Consider the following 14,642-nt stretch of genomic DNA (forward strand, 5'->3'; position numbering starts at 1 on the left):
GTGTGAAGGAAAGGGTTGATTTCATCATACAGCTTATAGTCTATTACCCCAGAAGTCAGGGCAGCAACTGATATGGATGGAGGAGGTCATGGAGGGGTGCTGCTTACTGACTTATTCCCTCTGGCTTGCTCAGCCTGCTTTCATATAAACCCAAGACCACCCCCTGCTCAGGGGTAGCACCTCCACAATGAACTGGGCACCCTCACATCAATCACTAATTAAGAAAACATTACAGATCTGCTTACCGGCCAATCTTATGGAGGCATTTTTCTCATGTCAGAGTCCGTCTTTCTAAGTAACTCTAATGTGTAAAGTTGACAATAAACTAGCCAGGACAAAGACCTTAACAAAGGACTGCCCTCAGCACAGAAGCTAATTCTCTGTCACTGAGGCACTCAGAGGGAAGACTCTCGAAGATGAGAGGAGGGCCCACAGGCCTAAGCACCATCATCTGGTTTCACAGCTAGGACTTCTCACAGCTCCTGGAAGGCCTCTCTCTCTTACAGAACTTGGTTTTGGTTCTAGGACCCAATACTGTGGCTGAGAAGTGGCCTCCGGGTTTACACAGTGGAAGCTAGGGCCCTAGAGTGACCGTGGGGGTGGGGACCGTTTTAAGAGGTAGGGGCAGTGGGAACAGTCTTGCAAGTTAACATCATCTACTACTATCCCATGAAATCTTCCAGTTTTACTTGAACACACTCTCACAGAAAATACATTTATATTCGTTCCCCTGGCCCTTCTACACTCTGAATCAGGTGGATTTCACCAACTGGATCTTTTACAGCCTTATTATATAATCTGCTTACAATAAAATCCACCTATGTTAGATGTTTAGTTTACTGAATTTTAGTATAAGCATATATACATTTCATTTTAAATCAACCTATTAGAACTTAACTTGAGTAACAGCTTCTGAGAGATATAAATAAGTATATTTTTTTCCTTTAACCAATTTGGTATAAACAGAACTCTGGTTCTCACAGTCAAAATCACCAAACAATAGAACTCAGCTCAGAATACTGGAGATAATTCTCTGTGTCTTCAGGAGGGCCCTTCCCCATGTTCTTAGAGGAAGGACGGTCCTACTACTCAGTGTGGTCCAAGATGACTGTGCTGGCTAATTTTATAGCAACTTGACACAGTCTTGCATCCCTTAAAAGGAAGGGACCCCAATTGAGAAATGCCTCCATAACAGGGCAGGAGTTTTCAACCTCAGGGTCAAATGACTCTTTCACACGGGTCACCTAAGATCATCAGAAAACACAGATATTTACATTATGATCCAAAACACAAAACTACAATTATGAAGCAGCAATGAAAAGAGTTTTAGAGTTGGGGGTCATCACAACATGAGGAACTGTGTTGAAGGGTCACAGCATTAGGAAGGTTGAGACCCATTTTCTTAATTAGTGTTTGGTAGGGAAGGCCCAGTTCATTGGGGTTGGTGCGATCCCTGGGCTGTGGTCCTGGGTTCTGTAAGAAATCAGGCTGAGCAAACTGGGAGAAAGAGCAGTAAGCAGCACCCCCTCATGGCCTCTGCATCAGCTCCTGCCTCCAGTTTCTGCCACGCTTGAATTTTTACCCTCACTGCTTTTCATGATGAACTTCTATATGAGAGTGAAATAAACCCTTTCCTCCCCAACTTGCTTTTGGTCATGGGGTTTCATCATAGCAATAGCGACCCTAGGAAAATGGCCCAGCCAAGCTCAGTAAGTAAAGATACAGGAATGGAGTACACAGCTCTGACTTTATCCCGAGGTGAGAGACATGCCAACAAATCTGCACTGGAATGTGCCATGCCTTTCTGTCCCTATCTCACCTCTCACTGTACTCAACCGCCAGCTGGAGTTCCCCCACTAGCTCCATTTGCCAAGGAGTTTTCTAAAGTAAGACTGTAGTTACTCAGCAGCTAATGCTGCAAAGACAGGATTAAATTCCCGTCAGGGGGCTGCAGTGTAGTTTCCCAGCATCAGTGAAGCCCTGAGGTTGTTCCCCAGCACCACAAAGAATTTTAAATCATCATCATTAAATTTTAAAAATATAACAAAATATCCCAGGCAGGGATCCACTCTCCCCCCTCTGCTTACACAGACATGACAGGCCCTAGGGGTATACAAGACCTAGGATGCAATGTCCAGACTCCATGTCTTCAGATCTCTTCAGGGACTTTCTATAAAAATTGAGGGGTGGCAGGTGGTGGTGGCATACGCCTATAATCCCAGGACTCAGAGGAAGGGGCTGGCAGATCTCTGTGAGATCAAGGCCAGCTTGGCACAGGGAGCGAGTTCCAGGACCCTGTCTTGGAAAACAAAACAACAAAAACAAAAACAACAAAAGAGGGGCAATGAAGTTGAAATAAACAAAGACAATGGCAACACTGTCGCTGACAAATGACAACAGGATTAGACTACTGTTTGGAGCTGCTGGCCCTCCAGTGTGCAAACAACTCCGAGACACCAGAACACGCTCTAAAGGCCAGTGAAGACATGTACGGGAGCAGTCTGGCTATTTGATCCAGAGGCTTCACGCTGCGGCTCCATCCATGTCTTCCTAAAAGGAATGGCTACAGCTGATTGAAAACAGGAACCCTTTGAAGTTAGGAGATACCGGGAGTCCCAGTAACCTATAACTTAAACTGGGGAGACAATTTCAAAGGGCCTTGTTCTTGTAGCCTCCTGGACAGCAGAAGAGGGCCTTACCTCGCCATGCATAAGAAAGTGTTGAGTAAAGGACTGGCTGGTGGCACTGACCCCACCTGTCCCTAAGTGGCATTCTGAGGACAGTAAGACAAGATGTCATATAAGGATACACAGCCATGGGATTCTAAAGGCTAGTGAGCAGCTGTCCAGCCAGAAGGCTGGCTGCAAGGGTGCTGGGGTAGCTAGCCACCCAACAGCTCTGCCCTCCATCCTCCTGTTCACCTCTAAATGGGAAGTACCTTTCTTTCCCTAGAGCTTCCAGGCTTGGTGCTACAGGGTGCTGACCTGAAACAGGAGCCTGTCACAAGGGAAGCCAGAGGTTTGGATTCGGTCTGAGCCTAGAGAAGGAATAAAAAGGATACTCTGGACAGGGAGCCAAGGTCCCAACCATTATCCCTACCATGTGCGGGAGCTGGTTATTATTATCTGCTTCACTTGCTAGAGTTTAGGATCATACTTGAGGAAGGACTCAAGTTGGAAAATAGAACCAACTCCAAGCAAAGATGCTGTGGTGGTTTTAACAAATATGGCCACCACAGACTCTTGTGTTTGAGTGTCTTGCCCATAGGGAGGAATGGCCTTCTTGGAGGAAGTATGTCAGGGGGCCTGGGGCTTTGAGGTCTCATATGCTCAAACTACATCCAGTGTGGTAGGCACTTCACTTCCCGCTGGGTGCAGACCAAGATGTAGAAGTCCCAGCTCATTCTTCAGCATCATGTCTGCCTGCATGTTGCCACATTTCCCACCACAATGACAATGTACTAAACCTCTGAACTGTAAGCCAGCCCCAATTAAATGTTGTCCTTTATAAGAGTTGCCATGGTCATGGTGTCTTTTCACAACAACATAAACCATAACTAAAACAGATGCTTCCTGAAGCCTTTGGGGCTAGTGGTCTCTGGTCCAAATATTGTCTCCAAGTATATATTCTTCCATCAACCCTAAGTACTTACAGGTTGAAGATGTGACTAAAACTTCCACGTCACTGTCTGTGAACCCTCAGACGCCAGAACATGAGGTAGAGGAAAGAACAGGAAGAAAGGGGTAGATGTTTGGTGCCCCCACCAACCAACTCTAGAGCAGTCATTTTAATGGCTGGAGTTAGGTGAATACCAACAAACTACAGGCCTGTGCATATGTGCCATGTGCAGGCTTTACAAAGAAGACGTACTGGTGCAAATGTTCACAGCTTAGAGGAGATATCAGAGGACCCGGAGGGCGGAAGAGCAAGAATAGATGATCAGAAACAGCATCAGCAGAGGAGGACTTGCTCTTGACTTGGGGTAGCTCACAAAGGATCAGTGCATGGATTCAACAGCAGAGCGAATACTGTGGTCACATCCGTGCTTCCAGTCCTGTGCCTGTTTATTTATTCCTTCCCCAGCCCTCCAAGAAGCACTGACACAAACTAATTTAGAGCTGGGGAAGCAAACTTCCAAACATGGAGCTTGGTTTGTCCTCTCCAAACTCATGATGGCTTTAGTCCCCAGAGTGAGCGAGAGGGGCAGGGGTGTGTAGTATACTTTACAGAAGATCAAGGCCATTCTAGTAGGCTCACAACTGCTCTCCTGAGGTTGGAAAGAAGGTGCTGTGTATCTCCATGTTGCTTCCACCCTTCTGCATTCCTATGGATGAAGCAGTAGAAACCCCGGCTAGAGGATGGCACCATGCTCTTGGACTTCCCAGCCTTGAGATCTATACGCTAAAGCAAACTACTCTCCTTTGTAAAGTACCAGCCTTAGGTATTCTGTCACTACAGCAAAAAAAAAAAAAAATCCTCACACAAATACATGACTTTACAACATGCAGACCACGGCCTAAACATGTAATGAGACAAGCAGAAGCAAAAGTTCCACTACAGGAACAGTAAGCCTCTTGTAACACTTATATTCTGAATATATGTGAACATCTATAAAACAATAAACACAGCATACATTGAAAAAAATCTTAGTTAATTGCTGGATGGCAGTTGCACACACCTTTAATCCCAACACTCAGGAGGCAGAGGCAGGAAGACCAGGCCAGCTTGGTATACACAGTGAGTTCCAGGACAGCCACAGATATGAAACAGAAAAACAAAACCTGTCTTAAAAAACCAAAACTAAGTAACAATCATCATCACCATCATCATTTTAGAAATTGTTAAAGTTGAGCACAGAAAACAATTCCCATCTTATACATTTAGATGATAGTAGTAGTAGCAGTAGCAGCAGCAGCAGCAGCAGCAGCAGCAACAACCATGATTATCTATACAAGAACAGAAATCAGGGACAAATGGTAAAAATAAAAGGGAGATCACAAAAACACCACTAAGTTCTTCCATGCAGTATTAGGAAGGAAAGGAACTGAACCAAAGAATCCCAGGGACCAGAAAGAGTTCTGAAAAAAAGCCCTAGAAACTACGACAGCTCCACCAAGAAAACTACAGGTATCTGCTTGTTCCAAGAAAGCTATTAACAATAACCACCACAAAAAGCAAGCACGTGGGAGGGGTTTGGGATTCCTTTGGCTGACCAGAGGGGAAGGGCCCTTCCTGTCATTCTGTGTACCCTCTCCCACTTCCAACTACATTTCCCTGATTCCTGACAACAGGACTCAGAAGCCCTTCGATCAAAAGAGTAGCCACTTTCACATCTGTCAGTTTTCTTGAGAGTCCTCCTGCCACTCAGAGGTGCTATGCACAGTGTGTCATTTTGACAGAGACACCCAGTATGCTGCATTTTTTTTTCAAGACTCTTACCAAACAATAAGCATAAAATTTAGTCTGAAGATGTTGAAGATATCTAAGGAACAGAACTGTCTTTACAAATCACTTCCAAGGATCTCTGTCAACAACACAGAAAGCTTTACTCATACAAGTGCCCCAAATTGGACTCAGACAGATCACAGTTCTCCTTTCCCAGCGGCTACACACAACCCTGACTAGCTGTCTGAGGAGCACTTAGTGCTGCACACCTGCCTCAGGCGTGAGCTGGGCCTCACTACGGTACAAGGAAGGCATACCTGATTGCCTCACTGCATCTCTCCTGCATTCCTCACACTGTGATTTTGTTTGGAGAGAAGCAACTAGTGGGGCTGGAAATTAGAGGCTCACACAGCCTAGTCAGTGCTCTATGTACAGGAAGTCCTCTGCTGGCTGCAACAGCAAAGGTCCGCCTGAAGATGGCTAACCATCTGGGCTGCTCTGCTCTACTAAACATTCAAGTCAGGGTTAGATTTCTCCTGCTGCCTATTTCAGAACCACCCTCAAAGTTCTCTAGAAAAATCCTTTTAATATTCCAAATTCATTCTATACCCATAAGGGGGGGGACTCTTATGCAAGTAGAAGATTTGCAAGCACATATGAACAAGAACATATGAACAAGATAAAGCCTGGTGCGGTGGGTGATGGCATTGGAGAAGCACACACATGCACACACGCACTTCCTGATCTATGTACAACCAGGCCTGACCCCCAAAACACAGTAAAAGTTCCCCACAGTTTCATGTGTGAGTACTGCTACCAAAGACAAGCAGAACCTCCAGAAATAACCAACCGGCAGAACCATGCACTAGAGACTTTGCTGTAATGATGTTATAAACAGTGTTACTGGGAAGGAATTCTAAGACTGCACAATTACACGGAAACACCCAAACTAGCATTTTATTATTATTGAACACTGGCTCACCCATGGACACAGCCATACTCTGACAGGTGGAAAATCACAGGCTGCAGAGTTGCTAGCAGCCAATTTAGTCCTCGCCAATAAGTATTAAAGTTTGTCTAGCCAGAGCCCTGGGAAAAGTTTCTCCCCAAAACACTGTTGGACCTGCACACAGCAGCATATACCTCAAACCACCTCTGAAAGCAATCTCATTATCCTAGACTCAATGGGTAAAAATGTATTACTGGAAAATTAAAAATAGTCCCAGTGGTCTGGGAAGGGTACCAAATCTGCATTGTCTTTGCCATTCCAGTTATGTAAGGTCAATATTACTTAAGAAAACAGAATTTCAGAATTTCCTTCTTAGCAACCTCCAAACACTTGGTTATACATTTCACCTAACAGCTGGGTCACAGTAGGAACCACTATTACCCAACATAAACAGCAGAAATATGTAAAAATAGATGCTTCTTGCACTTGGTGGAAGGAGGGGATGGGTGAATTGAAAGCGGCACTGCTGGGGTGGTGGACCTCTTCCAGCTCCCTCCCCTCAAGGCAAGGCAGCAAAGGCATTCAACCTGAGCTTCCTGGAAATCAATCTGATCTCACCTGACTTCAGATGGCCAAAGAGGAACGCAGCATTCAAGGACTTCCTGGGTCCTTAGGGACAGAAATAGTCCAAAAAACAGCTAGAAATCTGGTGTGTGCTGGTGGCTCAGATGTTGGCATCTACAAGAATCTCATGGGAGCTTGTTGTGAGTCAGCTAGCAAATGAGTGACCTTGGGGAAGTTACTTGGCAAGCCAGTCTATTTCCTAACCCTTACCTTCAGAGGTACTTCCTGCAAGACTAACACTACAGAAAACACATGGCACTTAGACGAAGGACAAGTTTATGACACGGGAACAGCTATCACCCATGTCATCACTTATCCTGACCTATCAGAGCAGGGCCCTGAACAAGTCCTCCTGAAATCTACAGTACCTTGTCCCTCACATGTGGACACTCTCTCTGGGGGTTCGACCCAATCCTGTAGCACACCCTCTGGCGAATCGGCAACACAATGTTCCACTAGCTCTTATAAACAGCTTCTACGGAATACACTGGGAACAAAGGCTCTTTGGTAGCACTGAGCGAAACCATATTTGCCTCCAAGGTTCACCTCTGTGCTGTCTGAATGCCTGTCTAGAAAACCTCTCAAGTTCACACTCAGATTCACAGTGCTTCTTCATAATGGATGGAAGATTATCTCTGATAGGAAAGTCCATGTAGGTACATCTAATTACCCATCACAGTCAATTAATGTGACTCTACCATGCAAGTACTTCAGGCCAATCCAGTCTACCTTAAACTCTGCTATCTCTTTCTCCTACCTCATGGTAACTCCCTGACTTGACTGTCCCTTCCTGTAGGCACAGTCCAATACCACAGAAACAGGGACGTTTGTTTGAGTCCTCCATGCATATGTCCCAAAAGCTAAGGACAGAGCCTAGCTGCAAGAAACTCCAACCTGCAGGAATGAGTGAGTGAAGGGTGAGCATAGTCTATGGCTTCCTGGACAACCCTGTAGAGGCCATCTTCCTTACTTCCCATGGCACTTAGTACTTCTGACTTTTCTTCAATTCTACAGAAGTGACACACTGAGGTCTGGAAAAGCAGACTGTCAAACAAACCACATCTTAAAATCCAAAGGCTCAATAACTTCTTCTAATATGTTACAGTAAGCTAATACCCTAGCAAGGGTCTTCTGGAAAATTCATATGTTCAGATTTTAAATACCTATGTATCACTTTTTAAAGAACTATAAAAGACATTTGAAAATAACTCTCTTGAGAAACATGTTTTACAAAGTATTGATATAACACATTTTACAAATTAAACATTGCAAATCAGAACTTATGAAAAGCCATCTCACTCCTACCCAGAGGGAAGGGTATGACCTAAATTCTTATATCAAAAAGAAAAATAAATGAATTAATGAATTAAATGTTCAGCTCAAGAATGAGAACATTCAAATAAACACAGGGTGGGGTGGGAGGAGAAGGTACACAGGCACAAAGGCAGGGAACCTATGGGAAAAGAATGGGTGCTTGGAAGGCAAACTGGAGGCACCAGGGCCAGGCTGAACCAGCATTCCCATTAGCTCTCCTCTCAGTCAACAGACAAAGCCCTGCTGGAAACATGAAGGAAGGGGTGTGGCCAGGGATGTGGGAGAAAGAAAGGGAGTAAGACACAGCCCAGGCTGCCACAATGCTCTGGAGGCCTTAATGAGATGGAAATAGCACCCCTACCCCAAGCTCTTTACCAACCTGACAGGGCCACCTGCTTCTGCTTCTGCTTCTGCTCCAGCCAAACACTCATCCCATCAGTCAAGTGGCCCCTCGATCTATGCACTGGGGTGCTGGTTCCACATGGCAGCATGAGAACCACTTGAGAACACAGAAACCTGAGGGTTCAACCAAGTGTACAGGATATGGTCCTAAAAGGATTCTCCCTTAAAGGTAACCAATTGTTGGGAGTAGGAAGAATTATGCAAAGCTAACATGTAGCTACTGAAAACTAATGCTACATCCCAGGTACCTAAGGTGGACAAAGACACACTATATCCTTTTGCATGTCCTGGCTGATTCACCTGAGATACCAATGTCTTAAAACCTATAATAAAAATTGATGATAAACACAGATCCAAAGTGCACCGAGCACAAAAGATGTAAATCTGTCTCTGTACACCAGGCCAGTTATAAATGACACTTCACAACAATGAGAAGCAAATACTTCCTTCCTGCCCAAACTGCCAGGAACTCTCAAATACTATGGAAAATGCAGCCAGTTTTCCATCTTTTGTACAGACAACGATGTACAGTCCTAACAATTCTTGCTACAAAATAGCAAGGCTTGTTTACCATCACCAGAACTTTCTAGTACTCACGAATGCAGGTCAAGGAATGGTCTAGAAATAAGATGTGACTGGCAATGAGAAGGACTAGGCACTTCTCCTACTCAAGTGAAAGGATATATGCTGATGGGATATACTCTCATTGCATATCAGAAAGCAGTTAAGATTAACTCAGTTGTCAGGAACACAGCAACACAAACTGATGACACAAAACACAGTGTTTCTGTTCCATACTATAAAAAAGCAACATGAAAGATATTTCACACCAAGTTTCAAAGTCAAAATTAGCTCAAGCTTATTATTTCTGTGAGGCATTTGATATTTGGTCAAAGTGACCAAAATGGAGTTGAAAGCATGCCCTCTATGCTAGTGGCTTCTCGAACACATGCTAACATGTAGGCTCCATGAGATGTCCCACACACCCTGTGGATACATGCCTTTCACTGCCGACTGACAGCACTTCTTCTATGTAGGCTTAAAGTCATGGTGTAAACACTGACCTTCAACACTGCAAAAATGTGCTATACACACTAGGAAGAAAAAGGAGCTTGGCTACAGGGGTAAAAGAGCAGAGTGAGTTTCATGGGGGTTAACCCTTGCTGACACACCATCCCTGGAGCAGAGAAAGAAAATGAGAACAGGCACAGGAAACACTTGGCTCTTGAGTTGGCATGTCATAGTTCCATCCCACGCCATCTTCAGTACTAGTCAGTGTGACATTAAAAGACAACATTTATCGAAGAACTACTAAAAAGCTAACACATATATTTGAGCTTACTGAGAACTCTGCAGGGAAGCATTATCATTCATGTCTGAAGAATGAGTAAAGAAAGCCCAGGTGCCCAGCAATGGAACTACAGGGCCACAGGCTCAGAATGAAGGCAGGTCAGAGAGAGCACTGAGAGCCATAGCCCACCCCGCACTAAGCAACAGGCTCTCAAAGTGCACCGTGTGTGTGTGTGTGTGTGTGTGTGTGTGTGTGTGTGTGTGTGTGTGCGCGCGTGCATGCGTGCGCGCGCGTGCCCATGCACACTTGCTCGCTTTTCATGGCAGAAAAGTTAACACAAAGCCTGCATTTTCTGTTTTTCTTAGAAACTATGTTTATTTACCTTTTTTTTCATAGCCCATTAGGGCATATGAGAAATTCTTATCTCATTCAACAATGGGTAAGCACTAGGAAACTATCTCAAAACACCAAAACTATGGATGGCAGTGTTAGTCAAAATGACTTGAGCAAACTGAATGTGAAGGAAAGTGAAAGTCAAAACTTTTCAAAAAGTCAAATTTTAAAAGCTGGCCCAATACTTAAGGCTATCCCACCCATGCTCAGTGTTCTAGAGCCCATGGGGTGGCAGGAGGGAAAAGAAAGGCAGAGCCCAGGCACCCAAAAACACAGTTGAAATGCAATCTGAGTAGGCACCAAGTCCAAAGCATCCGGCTCCTGTCACACTCCCACTTGTAAAGTGACCTGTGTCTCTCATCATACTCCCTCAGCAAAGCAGGGCTTCAAAGGCAAGCCAAGAGAGTTGACTTACCAGTGCTGGACATGTGGTTCACACGGGCAGGATTCAGCAGCTCCACCGGCTGGTCTCGGCCAGAAAGTCCATCTGAGGAGAGGAGACACCGGCTTCAGAAATGGAGAGTTGAGCAAGGAATGGTACTGGAAAGCATGTGCGCCCCACCCCCGCCCCCCACCCAGCGTCACCAGCCCCACCCATCTTCTTTTAGAGGACAGTTTCAATTCCAGCACTGATTATTTTTACTTGCCAGAGAAAATGAAAGGCTCTTTGTAGAATAATTGAAACAGCCCTCAGTTGAGATATGGTGAACTGGGATTCCAGCTTGAGGGCATCTGGTTGAGCTAGCATGGCTCACTTATATTTAGCCCAGACTGGGCTTATCAGAAGTGAGCTTTCCTGCAAGACCACAAGCATTAAGATAATGAGGAAGGGTCTGGACTTTGACACAAACAAAGCAGCTGGGGCACGTGTGGCAGTCAGTGGGAAACAGGGTGCTGGGGTACTCCAAGCAGCCTGGGGATTGCCTTGCCAGCACCAGTGGCCTTATGGAGATTACACAATCATTTCTTTGAAATCCATTTTTAGATCATATTCAGGAACCAATCTGGCTATTCTGACTTGAGGCGAGAATAAGACTGGAACCCACCCACCACCAAAGCCTGGCACAGGATGGATGTAGACCTCCTAGTACCTCTGTGTTCCCTAAACATAAAGGAATGAAGACCCATAAAACCTCATGGAACCAGATTTTCCCCTTAAAATCAGCTTGTGACAAGTGGTATTTGATGTTCTGCAGTGACATGCGAACCACTGTAGACCTGCATCAGCAGTCACCCATGACAGGGCAGTCATGCAGCTCCCACAGACAGGGTTTTAAAGCAGAGCACAAACAGGTAACAGTCAGGTCAAGCAGGAGAGCCAGTCTGTGTGTCTTGGGAGGAATTCAACTCTGAAGACAAAAAGAAGCCTTGGCCCAGGAGACCCAATGCATGCCCTTCCACGGAAGAGACAGCAACATGCAGGAGGACATCTGAATCACACAGGAGACAGAGTGGGACTGCTCCTCCCCACCACTCAGAATCGAGTTCTAGCAACTTTAACATTTATAATAGCCAAAAGAAGCATACTAAGCTTATCTGGGATATGCAGCCCATGCTCCAGGGAAGGGAAGGAAGGAAGACAGAGGTCACTGTCACACCTTACAGGCAACCACTTGTCCCAAACAATTACTCTGCCACTTACAGACTGAATGCTTTCTCAAGAGCATGGCCACCTGAGACAGCCTGACCACAGATAGTGAAGCCAACAACAGTCTTCTTGAACCTTTATGACTACTCAAAAAGAACCCTCAAGGCGCAGGTGCAGAAAATATTTCAATGTGTGGTGTGACTGAGTCTTGGGCTATACGTGATCTCTTGGCTTTTTACTGGTATATGTCTCTTAGCTTTCAGGATAATGTTTACTGTGCCTACAAATTAGCTGTCTCTCTTGGGCAACAATACAATGATAAGATAGCATGGATTCTACATGCTATCCTAAGTCAGACCTTAGGTTGACATGTTGTAGCCTTTCCTAGAACAGCAAATGTTGTACCCTGACACCCACTGACTCTGCTACCAGCTAAGTGACACCTTCTGATTCAACTCTGACACTATTTACCTATTGTTCACACTGACTCTACTATAGAGAACGGGACAAATTCAGGTCTAAAATATAATAATAATAATAATAATAATAATAATAATAATAATAATAACAACAACAACAACAATAATAGCAGCTTGGTCTGGAAATAAACAAAAAAGTTTGCATCTTAAATGGCATGACATTTTGAATCCCAGGATGAAAACTTGAGTTCCTTGGGTCCACCTTGCCCAAACTGTGAGCCAAACTTTGTCCAGCATACCCACGCTGGGGATGTGCAGCCTACTTGTTACTTGGCTACTTAGCAGTTGTTTCTGTTACCTACCAGACCAGCTGTCATGGTACTGCAAAGTTTGCCTTTGAGTAACTCTTGTTTTACTTATCAGCAGCCACAAAGCACACGAACAGTCATGTGAGCAATTCAGGCACACCAAGGAGAAGTTTTCAAAGGCCACTAAGTCCATCTCACCATTATCATAAGAGGGCGAGTGGTACACAGGACAGTGTTTTGAAAGAGATCAATACACAGAACTTATGTGAGCACTTTGTTATGTTTGCTCTACTGTATATATTTTTAGCTGTTACTCTCTTGATGTGCCCAGTTTATGAATTAAACCTTATTACTGGCACATGTGCACAGAAAGCAGCACTTACAGGAGTCAATACCTTCTGTGGTTTGGGTATGCAATGAGCATCTTGAAACACAAGTCCATGAATAAGGGCACAACTGTCTTTGAACTCCAGGTGTATTATTAAGGACAAAAACGAATACCCATAAGAAGATGTACATGATTCCCAAAGTTCCCAGGTATAAAAGCCTCATCTCCATGGAGTTGGGGGGTTGTGAGATTGTCATCTTGGCAATCTATAACCACATGGATTGAGGGTCTTAATAAAAAATTATCTAGATCAGGTGGGCCTGCAGGAATGTCCGGGTTGTCTTGATTAATTATTGATGTAGGAAAACCCACCCTGAAGGTAGGCTGGGCCCTGAACTGTGTAAGAGTGAAGAAAACCAGCTGAGTACAAGCAGCTAGCAAAGATGCATTCCTTTCTCTTTGTTCTGGACTGTGGATGTGCTCTGATTAGCTGTTTGAGTTCCTGCCTTGACGTCTTCTCACTGATGCAAGTAAGCCAAATAGATCCTTCTCCAGGAGTTGCTTTCGGTCAGGCCATTTATCACAGTAACAGAAATAAAACTAAAACAGTAATCATTCATCCTCTTCCTGGCTCATTCACCTGGCAAAAAGCTCAACTTCATCAGTCAATAGATTGTCCTCCTGCTCCCACCTTTTTGCACTAGATCAGTGGATGGGCTGGCAGCTCCACCCTGGAATCTTTCTTGTGACCACACTCCAAGGCATCTCACTAGCCTAGAGTGGATATGAGTGAAGAAGAGGCGAAGACATTCCATTGCTCAGGAGATCCCCAAGGACTGCAGGGGCCCAGTGCCAGAATCAGGACCAAAAGTCATCCTGGTCTTCTTTTACTGGGGAGACTGCTGCACTCTAAAACTGGCATCTGAAACCCTAGCCCTGCATCGTCACATCTTTGAGGACCAACCTCAAAACCACTGGAATCTGATCAGAGATTCAGCACTACTGTGATGTAAAGGGGATCATCAGCAAACACACATCAATTCTAGGGAGCTGAACCTCCCTGAGTGACTGGCAGAGCTCGGCCCAAGGATGGTACAGGCTCTCCCCCTTTGGGTTCCTTCATGAACCTTCATTCCGCTGTTCACGGTAAGCCAATGCTGCATCCCATGCGGGGTGTATTGCATATAGCACAAAGTACAACACTTTACTTCTTGCTGTGTTTGTTTGTTTGTTTTCTCATGAGAACAGCCAAGAGGTCTAATCTTTCATCATCAGTCAGTAGACTGCTAGAAGGCACTGAAGAGGTGACTGGGTCAACGGGAAAGATTAGTGCTATTCGGGAGGAACTGGCTTCTTTCTTACAGAACTCGATTAATCAGTGCACACATGGTTGCTAAAAACAGCCGGCTCGCCTGTCATGCTTACACATCTAACTTCTACCACGTTAGTTGGAACACCGTACTTTTATGAGAGAATGGTCAGATGCCAGTGACATGCTTCTGAGCTTTCCCACCGCCTTTTATATAAATTACCCAAGTCTGGAGTACTCTGTTACAGCAACAGAAAATCAGACTAACAGACACAAAGCACCAATTGCCTGTGTGAATGCTGACCACCCACATGACTGAGGCACATATCACC

General features: G+C 44.9%; 1 protein-coding gene across 6 annotated transcripts in view; it reads right to left on the reverse strand.

The window, feature by feature from the left end:
• Hdac4 (histone deacetylase 4) overlaps window positions 1-14,642 on the reverse strand; it is a 243,446-nt gene that overhangs the window by 108,901 nt on the left and 119,903 nt on the right. For all 6 annotated transcript variants that reach the window (XM_051190805.1, XM_051190804.1, XM_051190803.1 and 3 more), the window contains one exon: window positions 10,774-10,845. In XM_051190805.1, the coding sequence (XP_051046762.1) occupies window positions 10,774-10,845 (72 nt within the window). The remainder of the gene's footprint in view (window positions 1-10,773; window positions 10,846-14,642) is intronic.

Source organism: Phodopus roborovskii, unplaced genomic scaffold (assembly GCF_943737965.1).
Source record: "Phodopus roborovskii unplaced genomic scaffold, PHOROB, whole genome shotgun sequence".
Classification (NCBI taxonomy): Eukaryota; Metazoa; Chordata; class Mammalia; order Rodentia; family Cricetidae; genus Phodopus; species Phodopus roborovskii.